The sequence below is a fragment of the Littorina saxatilis genome, linkage group LG14 (genome assembly GCF_037325665.1).
Source record: "Littorina saxatilis isolate snail1 linkage group LG14, US_GU_Lsax_2.0, whole genome shotgun sequence".
Lineage (NCBI taxonomy): Eukaryota > Metazoa > Mollusca > Gastropoda > Littorinimorpha > Littorinidae > Littorina > Littorina saxatilis.
The window spans coordinates 8,032,118-8,054,040 of NC_090258.1; the positions used below are offsets into that span (position 1 = coordinate 8,032,118).

A 21,923-nucleotide genomic window follows, 5' to 3' on the forward strand; every position below is an offset into this window, starting at 1 on the left:
TGGATTTGCCTTTTTTCGTTGGCAGGTTTCACAGGCCGACACAAAACAGTTAATCATTTTACCGGAAATGTTCGCGTACTTATTTTGGAGAATTGTTTTGGGTTTTTTTCTCGCCTCCGTGCCCAGTGTTGACATGTGCCTCAAGCAGGACGTCGAATAGCTCATTTTGGGTGACGATGTACCGGGGAGTTTCTTGTTGCGTTTACGAACGCGAACACTTACACATTTGTGTGTGTGTGTGTGTGTGTGTGTGTGTGTGTGTGTGTGTGTGTGTGTGTGTGTGTGTGTGTGTGTGTGTGTGTGTGTGTGTGTATGTGTGTGTGTGTGTGTGTGTGTGTGTGTGTGTGTGTGTGTGAGAGAGAGAGAAAGAGAGATCAACACAAAATGACACATTAACAAACACGTCACACAAACAAACTTGATTTGTCAATGCAAAATGAACACACGTTTCGAACAAGCTTAAGCACGTAAAAAGTTGAGAGAAATTTTTTTTTCGTGAATAGAGAGAGAGAGGGAGAGAGAGAGAGAGAGAGAGAGAGAGAGAGAGAGAGAGAGAGAGAGAGAGACACACACACACACACACACACACACACACACACACACACACACACTTAACTTGCTATTGCCGATTTCGCGTAATGGGCAACTTGCCTATTACGCGTAATCGGCTGCCGATTCCGCGTAATCGGCTGCCGAATTCGCGAAATAGGCAAGTTTTAGAGGCGTTTACGCGATTTCGGCAAAACGCTGCCGATTTCACGTATTGGGCAGCGTTTTGCCGATTACGCGAAATGGGCAAAAATTGTTGCCCATTACGCGGAATCGGCAATTACGTGAATTCGGCACGACATATACATTTGTCATGTTTACTCTTAAAATGTGATCACAATTAACGAAAATAGATTAATTAGTCTTACGATAAAACTAAGAAATCGATCCAAAAATGATTTCATCTTATTCTTTATCATTTCCTGACTCCAAAAACATATAGATATGATAGGTTAAAACAAGCTCCGAAAGTTAACAAGAATACAGAAAAGCGCGCTTTCCTGCTTAGCACAATACGCTACCGCGCTATTCTGGCGTGTTAATTTCACTGCGTTTTGCACGTGGAAGGTGAGTGATTTCCTTCTCGCGGGGATTGACGAAGCTGTACTGTCTTGGTGAAAAACTACAGTGCGTTCAGTTTCATTCCGTGAGTTCGACAGCTTGACTAAATGTAGTAATTTCGCCTTACGCGACTTGTTTCTTTTTTCTCTCGAATGTGCGGTTTGTATTGGTCTGACGACAATCAGAACTCCGGCAACCCCCCGCGGGTTAGGGGGAAGAATTTACCCGATGCTCCCCAGCATGTCGTAAGAGGCGACTAACGGATTCTGTTTCTCTTTTTACCCTTGTTAAGTGTTTCTTGTATAGAATATAGTCCATTTTTGTAAAGATTTTAGTCAAGCAGTATGTAAGAAATGTTAAGTCCTTTGTACTGGAAACTTGCATTCTCCCAGTAAGGTAACATTGTACTACGTTGCAAGCCCCTGGAGCAAATTTTTGATTAGTGCTTTTGTGAACAAGAAACAATTGACAAGTGGCTCTATCCCATCTCCCCCCTTTCCCCGTCGCGAGATAACCTTCGTGGTTGAAAACGACGTTAAACACCAAATAAAGAAGAACTCCTGCAGAAACAGAAAGTCTTGCAACATGCTGTCAAGGGAAGTAATTAAAAAAATCGAGATGCAAGTTCCTTTGAAAAGTCCAAGAGTTGTGTCCCTTGGGCAATGGCCCATTAAGTTCAGCACGTTATTACTGAACATACCGTATTCTGTTGCTCTCGAAAAAAATTAAACTTCAAACCAAACATATTAAAATGGCGACCTCTGCAATTTTAAGTGTAATTAAATTAGAACTCACTTTGAGTCATGTGCGCATTATCATCATAGTAAAAATCGCATGTTGTAGGTCTAATTTGCCAGCCAAAGTTTCTTTCATTTAAGGTTCTCCAGCGTTTGAAAAATCGACTGAACTTTAAAACTCCAGCTGCAGATAGCCGCTGTCGTGTTCAGGAAAATAGCAACTTCCAAGGAAAGCAAGTACCAGGGATTCCCGCAGTGGGGCACTGCGGTTATGAAATTAAAGGCCCCCTCCTGTTTTTGGAACCGCAGGAGCTTTCTAGTTTGCTGTTAGGTAGATTTTTGGTTCCTCTTTCCTGTCATGCTCTCTTTTTCTTCATGAATTCTTTTCTTTTTTCTGCCTTCTTGCTCATTCACCTGTATTTTTTCCAAAAATCTCTTCTCTTGCCGCTTGTCTCGCGATTCATGTATAGTTTAATCTGTTAGTGTTCTGATGTAAGTCCAGCAGTAGATAGGTTAAGCCTATTTTAACATACTGGAAACTGGTAATCTTCCAGTAGGTATTAATTTAGTTTTACTAAAGCCTGCTGGGACACAAGTAATGGGTTAGTGCATTTGTAAACAGGAATCGCTTGACAAGTGGCCCCCTTCATCCCCCTCTTCCTCGTCCTGATATGGCTCTGCGTAGTCGGCTGGACGTTAAGCAACAAATAAACAAACAAAAAAGTACCAGGGATACACGATTCTTCTTCTTTTTCTGTGTTCGTGGGCTGAAACTCTCACGTACTCTCGGGTTTTTTGCACGAGTGGATTTTTACGTGTATAGCCGTTTTTACCCCGCCGTTTAAGCAGCCATACGACATATGTCAGAGTTCGGTGAGTTATAGAAACACGAAAATACCCACCATGCTTCCTCCGAAAGCAGCGTATGGCTGCCTAAATGGCGGGGTAAAAATCCACTCGTGCTAAAAACAGGCACGAGTGAACAAGGGAGTCTAAGCCCATGAACGAAGAAGAAGAAGAAGAAGCTTGCTGTGGTGATTTGGAATTTGTTGATGAATACATTTCTTGAAAAGCCACTGGTGTTTTTTTCGAAAATAATTCATCAACATAATTATGTCCACTGAACACAGAAGACACCTAGGCTGTTGATGTTTGGTATGTGACCAAGTGGAGGGATGTTCTTATCCCATGTAGAAGCCTGGCCAGATCTGAGATTGTGAGCCGAACTGTTTTCACGGGAAAGAGGGTGCCTTTACCCCCCGCGGGTTAGGGGGAAGAATTTACCCGATGCTCCCCAGCATGTCGTAATAGGCGACTAACGGATTCTGTTTCTCCTTTTACCCTTGTTAAGTGTTTCTTGTATAGAATATAGTCAATTTTTGTAAAGATTTTAGTCAAGCAGTATGTAAGAAATGTTAAGTCCTTTGTACTGGAAACTTGCATTCTCCCAGTAAGGTAATATATTGTACTACGTTGCAAGCCCCTGTAGCAAATTTTTGATTAGTGCTTTTGTGAACAAGAAACAATTGACAAGTGGCTCTATCCCCTCTCCCCCCTTTCCCCGTCGCGATATTACCTTCGTGGTTGAAAACTACTTTAAACACCAAATAAAGAAAGAAAGAAAGGGTGCCTTTGATAGGACGCCTTCTGTCTAAATGTATATAGATCTGTAACAGGTTTAATTCCATGAACGACAATTTACCTGCAGTCAGTTCACCGCGCACATGTGTTATTTATTCATGAACTTTTATATCAAGCTGGTGAGTTTTTATACGCACTTAATCTGAGGATATTTTATTGGTTTTAAGTTTAACTAAGATAGACTGAGAGAGAGGGCGAGAGAGAGAGAGTGTGTGTGTGTGTGTGTGTGTGTGTGTGTGTGTGTGTGTGTGTGTGTGTGTGTGTGTGTGTGTGTGTGTGTGTGTGTGTGTGTGTGTGTGTGTGTGTGTGTGTGTGTGTGTGCGCCGTGAGACTGATTAGGATTTTTAGATGTGATTTAGTGCAACTCTAAATTCTTAGTCAATGTGATACGGTTTAGTGTTGTTAGATATAAGTGCAATCCTTAATTCTTAGTAAATGTGATGCATTTTATGTCTGTGATCGCCTGACACTGCATGGCAATTTTCCTTGTTTTTATAAGGACAGTATAATTTTGAGTCTTGAGTCTTGAGTCTTGTGTTTCTTACAGGTGCCTGGAACTGTGCATTACCTGTGGTGTAAAGAAGCGCACCTTGGTTTCCACCATTACCTGGGCATACTAAGCGCAATACGTCACCTACAGCCCCTCAAGATCGTCGTTCACTTTCACCAACTCCCGCTGCTAGACCATGACATGTACTACACATGGTTTCTTGTGAGCTTACACCTTCCTTGATGATCATGATTTTATTGTTCTTGGAGGGTAGGCGGAGGGAGGTAGGGGAGGCGAGGTAAAGAGAGAAACCCATCTTAAGGGCACAGTAAGCCTCCCGTAACCCATCACAGATACTGTCAGGCTTTTACACACAGTACAAACACCCTTCCATTTGAACGCTCACCGAACGGGAACATCGTGGTGCCCTACGTAAAGTCAAGAGCGAGCAATTTTCAAAGAATTAATTTTGCGGATTGTCTCCTCACACAATCGGACCGTGGTGCGTTTTGGCGCTAGACTTAACTTTTAAAATCTAAATAATAAATTGACAGCTTGTTACACAAACATTCTTAAATCATAAAAGAATTCTTTTTTTCTTCAAGACAAGATCAGTACAATTCGAATTTTTGAAAGTTTGAAAAAAGAAAAGCCCGGAAGCAGGGTCACGCAAGGTCGTGGTTCTCGTAGCAGACGACGGTTTATTCCTATCGCCAGTTCCTCTGAACAGTCAAAAGCCATCGCTAGAGTCCTTGTGAACCACAGCCGTTTGTTTCGTGCATAGTCAAAGGTACATAATAACGTGCTATTGTAGATAAGCTCACAGCGAATTACAAACTGACGACAACATTGTGAAAAAGGGAAACTGGATCACACGGATTCACGATGGCTCAGGGGTAAGATAAACCACGCAAAAATAAATTCTTTGAAAATTGCTCGCTCTTTACGGAGGGCACCTAGGATGTTCTCAAGCGGTGAGTGTTTAAATGAAAGGGTGTTTGTACTGTGTGTAAAAGCCTAACAGTATCTGTGATGGTTTACGGGAGGCTTACTGTGTCTTTAATCTGTACTTAAATGGACGATTTTCGGAAATAACTCCGTCGGGTTTGTGAAAAGGTGAATACCCATGCTTTTCCTCTGACAAATAACTTCACACGTGCTCCAGTCCACGTGTTACCGACACACTCCTCGCTAGTGATTGGCCACTCCAGTGTTTGTCCGAGTAAAAAGCAAGGGCCTTCACTCTTTCACAACCCATACAAACCCGACAGAGTGGGTTTTTTCTCGGAATTCGTCTATTTACAAGCGTATTGCTCTTCCTTTCTCATTATTTCATGTGCGTGTTTACGTGGTTGAGGCCGCACACGCACACACATTCACACACAAACACACACACATGCGCGCACACACGAACGCACAAACACGCACGGAAGCACGCACGCACGCGCGCACACACACAAAAAACACATACACACGTGCTTTCTTACGTGGGTATTGATTTTTTTTTTTTTTAATTGTCGCAGTCATTATTTGACATTGTATGTATTTTCAATAACATTTATGTTTGGAGTGATACTATCTTAACATTTTGTTTATAATTACACCCCCTAACCCGCTGGTTAGGGGGAGTCCCATATTGGTTGGGACGAGAAAGAATTTACCCGATGCTCCCCAGCATGTCGTAAGAGGCGACTAACGGATTCTGTTTATCTTTTTACCCTTGTTAAGTGTTTCTTGTGGGGCGGGGATATATAGCTCAGTTGGTAGCGCGCTGGATTTGTATTCAGTTGGCCGCTGTCAGCGTGAGTTCGATCCCAGGTTCGGCGGAAATTTATTTCACAGAGTCAACTTTGTGTGCAGACTCTCTTCGGTGTCCGAACCTCCCCCCGTGTACACTACATTGGGTGTGCACGTTAAAGATCCCACGATTGACAAAAGGGTCTTTCCTGGCAAAATTGCTTAGGCACAGTTAATAATTGTCTACCTATACCCGTGTGACTTGGAATAATAGGCCGTGAAAGGTAAATATGCGCCGAAATGGCTGCAATCTACTGGCCGTATAAAATTTCATTTCACACGGCATCACTGCAGAGCGCCTAGAACTGTACCCACGGAATATGCGCGATATAAGACTCATTGATTGATTGATTGAATATGGTCAATTTTTGTAAAGATTTTAGTCAAGCAGTATGTAAGAAATGTTAAGTCCTTTGTACTGGAAACTTGCATTCTACCAGTAAGGTAATAGCCTACATTGTACTACGTTGCAAGCCCCTGGAGCAAATTTTTGATTAGTGCTTTTGTGAACAAGAAACAATTGACAATTGGCTCTACTGATCCCATCTCCCCCCCTTTCCCCGTCGCGATATAACCTTCGTGGTTGAAAACGATGTTAAACACCAAATAAAGAAATAAAGAAAGAACACGCACACACATTCACACACAAACACATGCGCGCACACACGAACGCACAAACACGCACACATGCGCGCACACACACAAATAAAAACCACACACACACGTGCTTTCTTACGTGGGTATTGATTTTTTTTAATTGTCGCAGTCATTATTTGACTTTGTATGTATTTTCATTAACATTTATGTTTGGAGTGATACTATCTTAACATTTTGTTTATAATTACATTGAAGTTTATTGTGATGATTATTTATTTTTGAGCATTTGTCGAAACACATTCACATAATTATATGTATATCAATTCGAACTCATTGTCTCAGGAGCTGAAGCAGTCATTCCCAGGCCTGGTGCTCCGTCCACTGTCAAGTGACGCCCCGAAATGTTGGTCACGTGACATGCTGCTGCACGCGCTCTCCTTCCTCGAGCAAGATGGCGGCGTTCTTCTGGGCTCCAACGTCATCATTTCTCGCCTACCACGTGACATACACAAACGAACGTTCTGGTTCGCATTCTCACCTCCTCCCGTTGACACAAACCACACAGACTTCACCAGAGGAGTGGTCATTGCGAGAGACGGGTTCGACGAACAGAAGAAACTAGATTACGCTCAAACTATTTTACAAACCAAACCGGCCTGCGTCACGCCAGAACAGTTTGACGCCCACGAACCCGATTCGGCCAGCAACGCCCACTGCGTTCATTTCAACGACAAACCTGACATCTACCCTGTGGGCATCATGTACACGAACTCCTCGTTCGGGCAGCTCGCCAGGTGGCTGTTTTACGGGACTCGCTCTCCCATGCACCCAAAGACGGAGCTAGGTGACCCCATCCCCCGTATCACGCATCTCATCTGGTTCTCGCCCTCGTCCGAGCCTTACCAGATGGAGTTTTACCAGTTCCTGACGGTGCTGAGCGCGCTGTATGTGGGAGGTTTCTACCACGCGTATATCCATGGCAACGCAGGGTTCCGGGGTCCCTGGTGGAGCAGACTGGAGAAAGAGAACGTGACTTTTGTTTTCATGGACATGCCTGAGATGGTGTACCAGCAAAGGGTGCTGATCCCTTCCCACCAGAGTGATGTTACACGGTAGGTCTAGTTGTGTGTGTGTGTGTGTGTGTGTGTGTGTGTGTGTGTGTGTGTTTATGTGTGTGTGTTTATGTGTGTGTGTTTATGTGTGTGTGGCTGTGTCTGTATGTGTGTCTGTGTGTGTGTTTTTGTGTGTGTGTCTGTGTCTGTGTGTGCGTGTGTGTGTCTGTGTTTAAGTTAAGTATCATGTACCCACTACTAGTCATTGTGCATTTTAGTTATTGGACTGATGATGTCATTTGTATGGAGTCGACGCACGTGCGAGGATATGTATGTGTGGGAGGGGGGGGGGGCGCGGGAGATGGAAGCTTGCTGTATGTTATGTAATGTATATATTGTGTGTGATACGTGGAAATGTGATACTATTTATTTGCATGTATGATACAGGTACAAATGTGATAATTGTAGGCTTATACTAGTGATTACTGTGTGTGATACATGAAATGTGATATGAATGCTGTTTTTATATGTTATACTCTTACTTTCTCCCAAGCGCAAGACAAATTCTTCTATGAAAATTGAAGCCAATAAAATTTGAGTTGATTTGAGTTGAGTTGAGTTGAGTGTGTGTGTGTGTGTGTGTGTGTGTGTGGACGAGCATGAGATGGTTTACCAGCAAAAAGTGCTGAACCCTTCCACAAGAGTGATGTTACACGGTGGGTCTCAACTCATGTTGCATAACAGCAGAACTATGTCTCAAATGAATTAAGATTCCGTTTGTACTTAACGACATGTGTCAGCACAAATCACCAAAAGTTTGAAGGCATTGCAATAAGGAGTTTCTGAAATGTACCGTCACAAGTTCTTTGTCTTATTAGGCCTAAACAAAAAATAGGTGTGGTTACGGTAACCCGACCTACCCTATTTTTAGGGGCCGATCCTATAACTTTTTATTACATTTGTCAAAAAAACCAAAAAAACAAAAAAAAACAGTGCAAAAAACGCAATGAAAGCGAAAGCGCCCGAGTCGCACACTTATTTCCCTGTCAAGTAAGTTTAGTTTGTACACATTAGAAAAAAAAGTAAAAAAAAAAAAAAGTGATTGCCTACCTACCTACCCTATTTTTTTTTGGCTATGTTACCGTAACCACACCTAATTTTTTTTTTGGCCTTACCAGCACAAATGGCTTCAAAAGCCGCCTTTTATGGTTTCTGACAATAATGACACCCACGCCGTTTAGCATCATAACGTCAATGTTAGACAAGATATGTGGAGAAACCTTGACTGTTTTAGATACAGATTTGATTGTTCTTTCTAAGGATGTGCAAAAGTTGTTCTGTTTTGGTTGTTCTGGGTGGGCTTTTGTTTCGATTTTAACGGGGAACCTTGATTTTGTGAATTTGATTTTGGGGGTGTTCGTGTTGTAGGTTGCACTGTAAAAACACTGCCTTATGCAAAATCAATCCGTTTGTTGAATATGGTGGCGGAATTGATGGCCTTTCCAGCCGTGTAATTGGTTTCACAAAAAACGGTCTCATCACAAAGATCATGTGCACTCAACCCATCTGCCTAGTGGTTTCTTTTTTTAACGGGTAGTACATGTATATAAACATTCTCAGAGGGGTGTTTGCATTAAACCTGAAAAGAGCGGGTCCCGGGACGCACTGAATTTGCGTTGTCGTACATACAGTCGGTTCTGAATTTCAGAATTTAATTGTCTTCTTGTTTCCGTACAGAATGGGAAAAAAAATTACACTTGGCTGAATTTCGAAGAGAATTCACAATGTTGCGAGATCTGTACCGACGTGAATATGCGGTGCAAATCTAACCCACATGACAAATCATGTTTTTATGAAAGTTTCAAATCTTCCAAAAATCCGCCTGGTTTTAGGACCCTCTAAAGATCCGCTGAGTGGGTCCTTGGGCCCTCTAAAAATTAGAATTGAGGGTCCCGGGACCCGTTAGGTAGAGCATTTTGGGGGAGTCATGCGCAGTATACATTTCTTTTCCGTTGACAGCTACGCCATTCTGCACAAGTATGGCGGAGCCTACCAGGACTTCGAGGCCATGTGGACGAGCAGGGTACCCGACTGGCTCCTGGCCTACCCGTGTGTGGCTACCTCCGACTGGGTGGCGTACGGTGACTTTCCCGATGGCATCAACCCCGGGGTCCTGATGGCCAAGCGACACGCGCCGTGGCTCCGCTACAACCTCGCGGCGCATCGCTTCTACATCGAGGAGAACTTCGTGTGGAACGCCGTGCTCATGTCCTACAGGACCTACGAGAGGCATCCTGACCAGCTGCTCTACTACCGACATTTACAGGTGGGTTTTCTGCCGCCATTTAGACAGCCGTACTCCGTTTACAGGAATGCGTGCTGGGTGGGGTTTTTGTGTTTCTGTACACTACCGAACTCTGACATGGATTACAGGATCTACAAATGGCATCCTGAACAGCTTCTCAACTACCGGCATTTACAGGTGGGTGACGCTTTTGTTTCTGGTTTAAACAAGATGTTACTCCGAGAACATGGGGTTGCATATATAGTACAGTACATCTGGAACAATTGGGACCACACAGCCAGCTTCTCTACTACCGGCATTTACAGGTGGGTTTTCAGCTGCCATTTAGACAGCCACACTCTGTTTACAGGAATGCGTGCTGGTTTTAGTTTGTGTTTCTATAAACCACCGAACTCTGACATGGATTACAGGACCTACGAGAGGCATCCTGAACAGCTGCTCTACTACCGACATTTACAGGTGGGTTTTCAGCTGCCATTTAGACAGCCACACTCTGTTTACAGGAATGCGTGCTGGTTTTAGTTTGTGTTTCTATAAACCACCGAACTCTGACATGGATTACAGGACCTACGAGAGGCATCCTGAACAGCTGCTCTACTACCGACATTTACAGGTGGGTTTTCAGCTGCCATTTAGACAGCCACACTCTGTTTACAGGAATGCGTGCTGGTTTTAGTTTGTGTTTCTATAAACCACCGAACTCTGACATGGATTACAGGACCTACGAGAGGCATCCTGAACAGCTGCTCTACTACCGACATTTACAGGTGGGTTTTCTGCCGCCATTTAGACAGCCACACTCTGTTTACAGGAATGCGTGCTGGTTTTAGTTTGTGTTTCTATAAACCACCGAACTCTGACATGGATTACAGGACCTACGAGAGGCATCCTGAACAGCTGCTCTACTACCGACATTTACAGGTGGGTTTTCTGCCGCCATTTAGACAGCCGTACTCCGTTTACATGAATACGTGCTAGGTGGGTTTTTACATTTAATCAAATTTTGACTAAATGTTTTAACATAGAGGGGGGAATCGAGACGAGGGCCGTGGTGTGTGTGTGTGTGTGTGTGTGTGTGTGTGTGTGTGTGTGTGTGTGTGTGTGTGTGTGTGTGTGTGTGTGTGTGTGTGTGTTTCTCTGCGTGTGTGTGTGTGTGTGTGTGTGTGTGTGTGTGTGTGTAGAGCGATTCAGAGTAAACTACTGGACCGATCTTTATGACATTTTTCAGGAGAGTTCCTGGGTATTTTCGATAAATGTCTTTGATGACGTCATATCCGGCATTTTGTAAAGGTTGAGGCGGCACTGTCACACCCTCATTTTTCAATAAAATTGATTGAATTGTTGGCCAAGCAATCTTCAACAAAGGCCGGACTTTGGTATTGCATTTCAGCTTGGAGGCTTAAAAATTAATTAATGACTTTGGTCATTACAAATCTAAAAAATTGTAATTAAAATTATTTTTTTATAAAACGATCCAAAATTACGTTTATCGTATTCTTCATCAATTTCTGATTCCAAAAATATATAAATATGTTATATTCGGATTATAAACAAGCTCTGAAAATTAAAAATATAAAAATTATGATTAAAATTAAATTTTCGAAATCGATTTAAAAATAATTTCATCTTATTCCGTGTCCGTTCCTGATTCCAAAAACATATAGATCATATGATATGTTTGGATTAAAAACACGTTCAGAGAGTTAAAAAGAATAGAGATATAGAAAAGCGTGCTATCCTCCTCAGCGCTTTTCTGGATTGTTAATTTCACTGCCTTTGCCACGAGCGGTGGACAGACGATGTGTACGGTTTTGCGGAAATAATGCAATGCGTTCAGTTTCATTCTGTGAGTTCGACTGAGCTTGAATAAATGTTGTATTTTCGCCTTACGCGACTTGTTTGTGTTTCTATAAACCACCGAACTCTGTCTCGGACATGGATTACAGGATCTGAACAGCTGCTCTATTACCGTGGGTACAAGTGGGTTTTCAGCCGCCATTTAGACAGCCGTTCTCCGTTTACAGGAATGCCTGCTGGGTGGGGTTTTTTGTGTTCCATCGCAACAACATATTATCATTTGTATTAATTTGTTTATTAGGATCTTCATAATTAGCTTATTGTTTAAGGGTGATTGTAAAATCATGCTCATTTCGTATTGTACCAATTATTTGTTGAATACAACACTGTTTTAACCCAGCTTCTTCGAATTTGGAAGACACAACTTTTTTGAGTATTACCAAAATATACTTAAATTTCTTATCTTTTTAAACATAGCACACCGCTGTATTTACATCAGTTCCTGTTTAATTTTCAGGTGATGTGTGACTACGGAATTTGCCACCCAAGCTGGGAACCAGGGTTCCGTCGCGATATTGATGATCGTCGCCCCACCAAGCCTTTTGATTGGCGGAAAGATACGCTGGTTGTTCACGTGACTAGACCTGATCCGGAAATGTCGTTTACCTCCCCTGAAACTCTGAAAACGGGAAAAGATATATATGCTGAAATAGGGCGCAACATTCTAATGCAAAGCAAACGGTTGCATTTACTGAATAGGCGGGGACAATTATTTGAGTGATGTGCTATTGTGGGTGTGTATGCGTCCGTGGAAATGGTTGTTTCATATCGAGAAATGGATGAAGACGATGAACAGAGCGCGTGTGTGTGTGTACGTGTGTGCGTGTGTGTACGTGTGTGCGTGTGTGTGTGCGTGCGTGTTTGAGTGCGTGTTTGAGTGCGTGTGTGTGTGTGTGTGTGAGTGTGTGTGTGTGTACTTCAACAAAGAGTGTCATATCTTCTAAAATGTTGGTTTGTGTCTGCATTTCCTTTTGAGTTTTTTATGTTTAGGTTTGTTATGTTTGGGTTTAAACGCCTTATCATTGTACTTCGATTATGTGTAAAATAAAACTATGTGTTATTTGACTTATTATTCTTTTTCGGCAGACTGGCAATGGAGACGAGGTCAGGGTGTATGTGCGCGCGCGTGCAAAGTGTGTGTGTGTGTGTGTGTGTGTGTGTGTGTGTGTGTGACTGAGTGTGTTTGTGTGTGTGTTTCTGTTTGTGTGTGTGTGTGTCTGTTTGTGTGTGTACGTGTATTGGTGTGTATATTATCGCCCGAAGATTTCTTTTTTAATCAATGTCTTTAATGACGTCATGTCCGCCATTTAAAAATAAGTTGAGGCAGCGCTGTGATAACCTCATTTTTCAATTAAATGTATTGACATTTTGGTCAAATAATCTTTGACTCCGTCCGGAATGTGGGATTGTATTTCAGCTTGAAAGCTTAAATATGAATTAAGTGGTTTGATCATTAAAATTCTAAAAACATTTATTCAAATTTTAACAACAGGTTTTTACAGACATCACCGTTAGACGTGGAATGTTGCGGTCTTGCCCTTCAAAATAATTATGGTATTTCTGTCGGACGCAAAGTAAGAATCCGGGGCCGAGTTGGAATAATCGGGATTTCCCGAAACCTCATTTAATTTCCAACAAAGCGCCGCATTTCCGGAAACGAGCTGCCTCGTTCTAGAAATGACAACCCTTCGACTTGAACAAAAAATATACCCTTTTCACAGGTCATGAATAAGGTGTATGAAAAAGCATGGTCTTATACATGAGATGTCTTGAATTGGGGCTGGGGGGTCTGTCACTGTGTAACAATTCTCTGACATTCAGCGCATGCAGCTAGCTAGTTGCTGTTGTCTCGATCTATTTTGAACACAATGTTTGTTTTTTTAAGAGTAGAGTGTTAGTTTGTTACAACAGGCTGACATCATGTTTAGTTTGTATCAACAATTTTGCAACAATCAATCACATCAATATAGCGCGGCACATACTTTCACATTACGTTTCAAGAGCCTAGATTACCATGCAGTGACAAAAGCCTACTCAGTAAAGGGACGTAATCCTGTCTCTGCAGCCCAGAGAGGTCCACAGAGACTGTGTGAGTTTAATATATAATCAATTAAGACTGAGTACAAATCATTACAATCGATAGTTACCAGTGAGAAGTTATATCGGAACACTCTTGTTGCGTTTTTATAGTTGGTGCGTTTTGGTCGAGTGGGATGTGATGCTGATCTGTGTTGTTCCAGCCCGCCGAAGTTATCAAATGTGTTTTTGTTTTTTGTAATTCGGTTGTTTTGGTGCGTTATACAATATGTCTGTATGTGTGTCTGTGTGTGTGTTTGTGTCAGTCGTCGCGATATAACCTTCGTGGTTGAAAACGCTCCCATGGGGTCGCCTTCACGTGGCGGGAGTGTTTCCACAGAGCTACCCCACCCCTTTACTTCTCTTCTTTTGTCTTATTTCTGCCTTACCAGTCCTTTCACCTATATTTCCTTCCAAGAAAACTCTCCCTACTATTCCCTGCAGTTTTCCAATTCTTTTCTTGTTGTCTTATTTCTACCTGACTGGATCCATCACCTTTATTTCACTTACCAAAAGTCTTCTTTTCCACATCCTTATTTCTCTGCCCCCCGCGCATGTCGTAAGAGGCGACTAACGGATTCTGTTTCTCCTTTTACCCTTGTTGAGTGGTTCTTGTATAGAATATAGTCAATGTTTGTAAAGATTTTAGTCAAGCAGTATGTAAGAAATGTTTAGTCCTTTGTACTGGAAACTTGCATTCTCCCAGTAAGGTCATATATTGTACTACGTTGCAAGCCCCTGGAGCAATTTTTTTATTAGTGCTTTTGTGAACAAGAAACACTTAACAAGTGGCTCTATCCCATCTCCCCCCTTTCCCCTATCCCATCTCCCCCCTTTCCCTCGTCGCGATATAACCTTCGTGGTTGAAAACGACGTTAAACACCAAATAAAGAAAGAAAGAAAGAAAGTGGTTGAAAACGACGTTAAACACCAAATAAAGAAAGAAAGAAAGTGTGTTTGTGTGTGTGTGTGTGTGTGTGTGTGTGTCTGTGTGTGTGTGTGTGTGGGTCTCTGTGTGTGTGTGTCTGTGTGTGTGTGTCTGTGTGTGTGTGTGTGTGGACGAGCATGAGATGGTTTACCAGCAAAAAATGCTGAACCCTTCCACAAGAGTGATGTTACACGGTGGGTCTCAACTCATGTTGCATAACAGCACGACCATTTCTTCATACCAACAATCCACAGCCTCGTGGCTGCTCTGCTAGCAGGGCGGGATTTATTCATTATCACTTGGTTTTTTGAATAAGCATTGATCATTTTAAAACACAAGGATCATCATAGGCCAACAATGACTTCAACTTGTATCATTTTACATCGCATTCTAAGAAAGAGCAGAATTCTCACTATGCGCGCGGTACATTTCTAGAATCGCGTAACGCAAAGTTGGAATTCCAACAAGGCGCAGGTCATTTCCGGAAAAGCGCCGATGACGAGATGGGTCGCAACATTTCCTTTTTATGATTCCTTCCCTTTGTTTGTTTACTTTTTTTTTAATCCTGGAGTAGCCTCCCTTGTTCCTCTGTCCGTTTGTTTTGGTTTGTGAGTCGGAAAATGTGAATCGTTAATCTGTAGTTCTTCTTTCTGTTCTGTCGTCTGTCTTCTTCTTTTACTGTTTTTGTGTGCCTGAGGAAGACCCGAGTGGTCGAAACGTCGTGCTTTGTTATTCGTATCGTCTAAGTCAAAGTGGGGGCGGGGACGTAGCTCAGTTGGTAGCGCGCTGGCTTTGTAGCCAGTTGGTCGCTATCAGCGTGGGTTCGATCCCCACGTTCGGCGAGAGATTTATTTCTCGGAATCAACTTTGTGCAGACTCTCTTCGGTGTCCGAACACCCCCGTGTGCACACATGCGCACGAAAAAGATCCCACGTTCACAGCGAAAGTCTCAGGGCTTGGAAAACACGAAGACACGCATGCATCATCTCTCGTCTCCGATTATCATGATCGTATTTCGATACTTTGACGAGACAAACCCAATGCTGGTGTGTCGAAGAAGACAGCCACAGCGGGCTTGTTCGAATCAAAGTATCACACCTTATTCCCCCCTCTGCTTCTTTACCTCTGTAAACTTGTAGAGCTAGTTATTTTTCGATAATGACCCAGCAACCAAACAAATAACGAGCCAGCAACAGCCTGAATCCTCGATAGTGCAATGGGTTGAGAAGCTGTTCTGTTTCGGTACTACTTTTGGGACTGAAAAGTTCCGAACGCTCTAATGTACGAAGTATACATTTCTGGAGCAAACGATACAAACATACCGCATTTAAATTAACAACTACAGGCCTGAACACATGAATCTCCATATAAAATCCATGAGTTCGGTTGTTTTCTGAATCTAGATCTGCCGTGTACAAACCGTTCATCACAAGCAAATTCCCAAGGCAAGTAACTCATACTCTAGCGACAAGAGTAGTTCCCCTTCTTTTAACGCAGTTTCTTCGACAACACTCAGACTGCAATCCGACGGTCAGTTTTTAACAATATTTCATTTTATAAACAGATCACACGCAACCAAATGCACACATCTCATCAATTTAAACAACATAAAGCGGTTTCATACACTATTTTCCCCAGAAAACTTAACTTCATACAGTAATTAACGTTGGAACACGGGTGCAAATGTTCGTCTGCTAGTCCCATTTGACGAAAGAACATTATCTTAAGCGATACTAAAACATAAAAAGAACACACAATATCTGCCTTTACCGCCACAGCAGAATAACAGCATATCTGTGTACTTGATTTTAGTCCAAAACAGGGAAACTGACAAGAAGTGTAAACAGAATGGAATGATTTGCACGGAACTATACAACCGCGCATTAGTCGATCGCCTGCGCAGGTTGACTGGTTGAGTGATTCGGATTCGATCAAACTTTCGCACAAAAACTCCTGTTTTCTTTGAATAACTGAAGAAAGGAGGAATAAAGAGGTTACATGCCGAGTCTCAGTGATTATTAAAAATAATGGTCTCAGTTCGCGGTCATGAAAAAGCTCGCTGAAGCTCGCATTTTTCATGATCCGCTAACTTCGACCATTATTTTTAATAATCACTGAGACTCGGCATGTAACCTCTACATATCTTCAGCGTATTACCAACACCTGTCCCAATATAGACCAGTTGGTCTAACAGGACGTTAAACCCTAATAGTCAGTCTAAGTCAAACACGTGAGTACAGTATTGTTTGGTCTTGTTGTTTCTCGCTCTCACGTACAGTCACCATTGTTCTGCTGAAGAAGTAGGGGAGGGTTGCCACATTTGGAACACATTTTGTTTCTTGCTGATAACTAGCTTGGTTTTCTTGCGAAGAAATTTCATTTTGTGCGTGTTTGTGTGTGCGTGTGTGTTTCTGTGCGCGTGTGTGTGTATGAGAGCTCGTGTGTCCTATTCGTTCTCCCATCTCGTCAGATTGCGAAGCCTCCGCCCCTTGTTGCGGTTAACGTCATTAAGTATTCATCGCCGATCGTGTTCTCTCTGCCGGCCTGCCGAACTTTCCACCACTTGTGACGTAACGCGCTCCTCCTCATGACGTAACACACCACTCTTAATGGCGTAGTGATCAGAACAGCACAGCGGGGTGCCCTATTACTATCTCCTTGTGACTGCCCACCGTGTTTGACCGCCTGCTGCACTTACCTTGTGAGAGAGTCTGACTGAGTACCTCAGATTTGCGATCATTCAGTCTGTCTGTCTCTGTCTTTCTCTCAGTCTGTAACTTTCTCTGTCTCCCTCTCACTGTAACGCGCTCCATCTGTCTCTCTGTGTAACGTTCTCTGTCTGTCTGTCTGTCTGTCTGTCTGTCCCTCTCTCTCTCTCTCTCTCTCTCTCTCTCTCTCTCTCTCTCTCTCTCTCTCTCTCTCTCTCTCTCTCTCTCTCTCTAGGCGGCCGGACGAGCTGTATATGAAAGGACCATATGGACCTAATGCTATCATCCCTCGGTAATAAAGTTTTCGAGTTCGAGTTCTCTCTCTCTCTCTCTCTCTCTCTCTCTCTCTCTCTCTCTCTCTCTCTCTCTCTCTCTCTCTCTCTCTCTCTCTCGCGCGCGCCCTGCCCACTCACTCCCTCACTCACCAACCTGGGACCACCACCATCCTAACCCCTCAGTCTAAAAAGAGTAAAGCTCTGGCGTCGTCCTGAGGCACGGCCACAGCAATCCATAATAATTAGCTCTTTACAGCAATTCACAACAGCGACCAGAGCCTATTTATTATCCGTCCCTCCCACGGCCCATTCACGGCAACCCTCGGACATACAATACGGGCTCTGTAGGTGGTCTTTTAAGCTGCCCTTCGGAACGCCTGGTCATTTCCTGAATTAAAAATTCGCGTGTGTAGACCTGCGTCCGTTAAGAATGGGTACGGCTGAACACAGTGGTACCTGTCTGCGATGTGAGGCCCCTTCGACGAGAGGACACCTCCCATGAAAGGGCTGTTTCAGTGTGTATTATGTTGACCGAAATATGTACCTGTTATAAAACCCCACTGATCTGCAATTTAGGGACGCATTCGATTGGCTGCGAGGATGTTCTTCCGTCGTAGGTTGCCCTGCACTGCATTGTAATTTACGCCTCCACATTTTTCAGATCCCCTTATTCCAGAAAACACCCCCCCCCCCCCCCCCCGGGACCCCACCACACCCCACACCCGTTGTTTTTTTTTTTAAATATTTTTTTATTCCTGCTTCTTCACATTTGTTCCCAGCGATGGAGCAATACTGTAATGGAAATGAAAATGAAAAGGCTGACAACGTCCCTAAATTTACCGCTTTTGAAGTTAGACTTCCCTCTTTTGAAGTCCAAATTTGCTATGATTTTCTGGCGTTTTTTAAACGGGGGTTCCACTGTGTATGTGTGTGTGTGTGTGTGTGTGTGTGTGTGTGTGTGTGTGTGTGTGTGTGTGTGTGTGTGTGTGTGTGTGTGTGTGTGTGTGTGTGTGTGTGTGTGTGTGTGTGTGTGTGTGTGTGTGTGTGTGTGTGTGTGTGTGTGTGTGTGTGTGTGTGTGTGTGTGTGTGTGTGTGTGTGTGTGTGTGTGTGTGTGTGTGTGTGTGTGTGTGTGTGTGTGTGTGTGTGTGTGTGTGTGTGTGTGTGTGTGTGTGTGTGTGTGTGTGTGTGTGTGTGTGTGTGTGTGTGTGTGTGTGTGTGTGTGTGTGTGTGTGTGTGTGTGTGTGTGTGTGTGTGTGTGTGTGTGTGTGTGTGTGTGTGTGTGTGTGTGTGTGTGTGTATGTGTGTGTGTGTGTGTGCGTTTGAACTGCTCTCATAGTGAAGTCTTTGGGTGGTCTACACACCTACACACTGAGGACCTAAATCTTTCTGAGGACTTACATCAAGTCCTCACTTTTTTTTTGCTTGGAACTATCTCTTCGTGAGGTCCTAAACTAGTTGGTAAAGTTTCAGCATAGTACTCAGAATGTTGTCTCCACTAGAATTTCGTGTGCGGAGTGTATAGCAAGTTCACACACTTTTGCAGAGATTTGGGGCAAGTTTTTTCTAAGTGTGTATAACGAACCAATCAGAAAGAGGCCACGTGATCAACAAATCTCGTGACATTGCCACGCCAATGAAAATGCTTTCTTCTGGGTGGGAAGCCATTTTGGTCAATGTGGGGACGCGCGAGACGATGTTCGTCGCTGCCGTCAGACAACTGAATAACAGAACTAAGGTAAGCGGCCGGCACTTTTCAATCACGCATTTTCTTAAACTGAATTCTACTTATTCGTGAGCGAGACCTCGGTATGGGTCATGGACTGGAGTCAAACCACACACTCATATATAGTCATACATACTAGTCTGACGCACACACTCCATGGACTGTCTAGAGTCAAACTGAAGTGCACACATGTGATTTGAGTTCTGACTGGGACATCAATATTTCTCTGTCGAGTAGCGATGAAAATCTGGAATCTGATGTAGACTGGGTTGATGTTGATGATCCTGCGTGTTTCGCCAGTTCTGTATGGCCGACAGAGCCCTTCGATAGTTGATAGAATAGGCCACGGTCAAAAGATCGTGTAGGTTACCTAGCTCAAAGTTAGGCTAGGATAGCAACTGATCAAAAGATCAGACAAAGGCTCAACAGCCTAAGTACCAGTCTGTCAACATATCATATCATATATCATATGAGTGCAAAACCCGTAGATTTTTTTTCAAGTCTTTGTTTTGTGTGTGTGCAGTTTGATGTGTCACTGTGTGCCTATTTATGTTTTAATGTCTCACTTTGTCTTTGATTCACAAAAAGGATTTTGGGTAAAACAAAGCTGTCAGCGTCTCTTGTCTCACTGTGGTTAATATGGTAGCACTCGTATTGCTGTGTGTGTGCGCGCGGTGAGGTCATGGACAAATTCAAAATAGAAACAGCATGGTATGGAAAAGTCATTGATTTTTTGGGGGGTGAACCTGTATGGAGCCTGACTATCTAGTCTAGGTGATAGAGTTAAAACACGGGTAATATCGCGTGCATTCCAGACGGCTGTTTATGGCCATTTTGAGTGGAATGGCTCTCAGCAAACCTTAATTAGAGTAGGCTGTACATGTACCCTAGTTATCCCAACGAAGTGTTCTGCACATGAAGATGAATGATCAAATTCAAAGATAGCATATTCAGTGTATGTTACACAACGGAACTCTTCAAGTTATACAGAAACTTAATTTGAACAAAATGTAAAAACATTTAAAAAAAAGAGAAGAGAATAAAGAATACATTTAAAAAAAAAACTTGTGTGTGACATTATTTGAATATTTCCCTTTTAAAAAATCATTAACCATCTCAGAAAGCTCAAAATGACATTTAAAATCTAATTGTGAGAGCTATGAAAACAAAAATGTCTGTGAAGCTTCATTTTCTTAGGCATAGTTGCCTAGCACTAGACAGGCGATAGGAGAGAGTTTAAACACGGTGCCCGATTTATCTGCGGATTGTTGACTTGCATACATGTAACTACACAGTAAAATGAGAAATTTTCATTTTCTTATGGATAGAGTTGCCTAGCACTAGATAAGAGGTGATAGGAGAGAGTTTAAACTCGGTACCCGGTTTCTCAGCGGATTGTTGACGTACATGTAACTATATATATACTGTAAAATGAGTAATGTTCTTCAATGTTTCATGAACAAAAAACATGCAGATGACATTACAAGTTCGCCAAACAATTAAAAGTGAGGAACCCATGCTTTTTATCATTTTCCCAGCACTGAACGTTGGCTGTTTGGCATAGTAATAAGGCCTTAATTTTTTGTGCAGTCTTGGTGAATAGCTAAAAAAAAAAAAGTGATGGATCCAGAAATGGCGAGTCATCTGTGGCGTACAGGGTGGAGGTGGGACATCCCGGTTGAAGATGTAAGTATTGGAAATTATGTTGTGCACAACAGGTGGCATTGGTGTACATTAATTTACAGGGGACAATAACATTCTCTATTTTGCGATGTGAGTTTTTTTTATAACGGAATGATAGAATCTCCAATTAAATATGGCATAACTCTGTTCCATAATACCCCCCCCCCCAAAAAAAAAAGTATGCTTCCAAAGCATCTGTGCAATTATTTTGGTAAAGTGTAGACAACCTTTAAAGGTGCTTGTCGACATTTCTTGCATTTTTTTTCAAAATCACGACGTTAGATGTTGCTATAAAGTTATGTCAGAAGATCAAAGAAGCATGGGGAAAAAAAGAAATACAGGTTAAAAAACCCTTATTTTGGTGGTAAGTTTCAAACACTCCCAACTTTGTTTTTCTTAGTTCTTAGTCAGGTAAATAATAAGAAGGGTGTAACTTTTTGGTTTCAGAAATCTAAGAGTTGATAGATAATTTGACCAGGCTGATTTCGCTTCTGATTAAAAATGCCCAGCAAAAAATTGTCGGGTTTGAACTGTAGGCTTACATTGAAATAAAAAATGGACGCTGAAAAACAAGCTTTAAGTTTAACTCAGGAAATCTTAGAATTGATTACAGATGTTTGTGAAGAATGAGATCCACGATAAGGGATTAAGACAATAGTTATTAAAATCTTGTTCAACACTTTTTCTTCTTTTTATATACTCAAGGAACACTCATCGACGGCAGAGACACCAACCCAAAGCATTCACAGCCAACCTCAACCTTTTGAAAGCTTGGATGAGCCAAGCAGGGATGAGGTGTCAGTCGCAGAAGTTGTTCCTGAACACAGTAAGTAAAAGTAGCTTTATTTTGCCTGTTCCATCAAATTCTACGTGCATGTTAGTTATGCAGGGCTAGTACATAATCTTTGCTTGATGCCATGGGTGATCCTTATCTTTGTTGTTC

General features: G+C 42.6%; 1 protein-coding gene across 1 annotated transcript in view; it reads left to right on the forward strand.

Moving 5' to 3' along the window:
- The window catches only part of LOC138947035 (uncharacterized), an 82,850-nt gene extending 70,199 nt beyond the window's left edge, over positions 1–12,651 (forward strand). The window contains exons 5-8 of the mRNA XM_070318463.1: positions 4,036–4,200; positions 6,715–7,484; positions 9,444–9,750; positions 12,044–12,651. Coding sequence (XP_070174564.1) covers positions 4,036–4,200; positions 6,715–7,484; positions 9,444–9,750; positions 12,044–12,307 — 1,506 coding nt within the window. The 3' untranslated portion in view covers positions 12,308–12,651. The remainder of the gene's footprint in view (positions 1–4,035; positions 4,201–6,714; positions 7,485–9,443; positions 9,751–12,043) is intronic.
- The last annotated feature ends 9,272 nt before the right edge of the window (positions 12,652–21,923 follow it).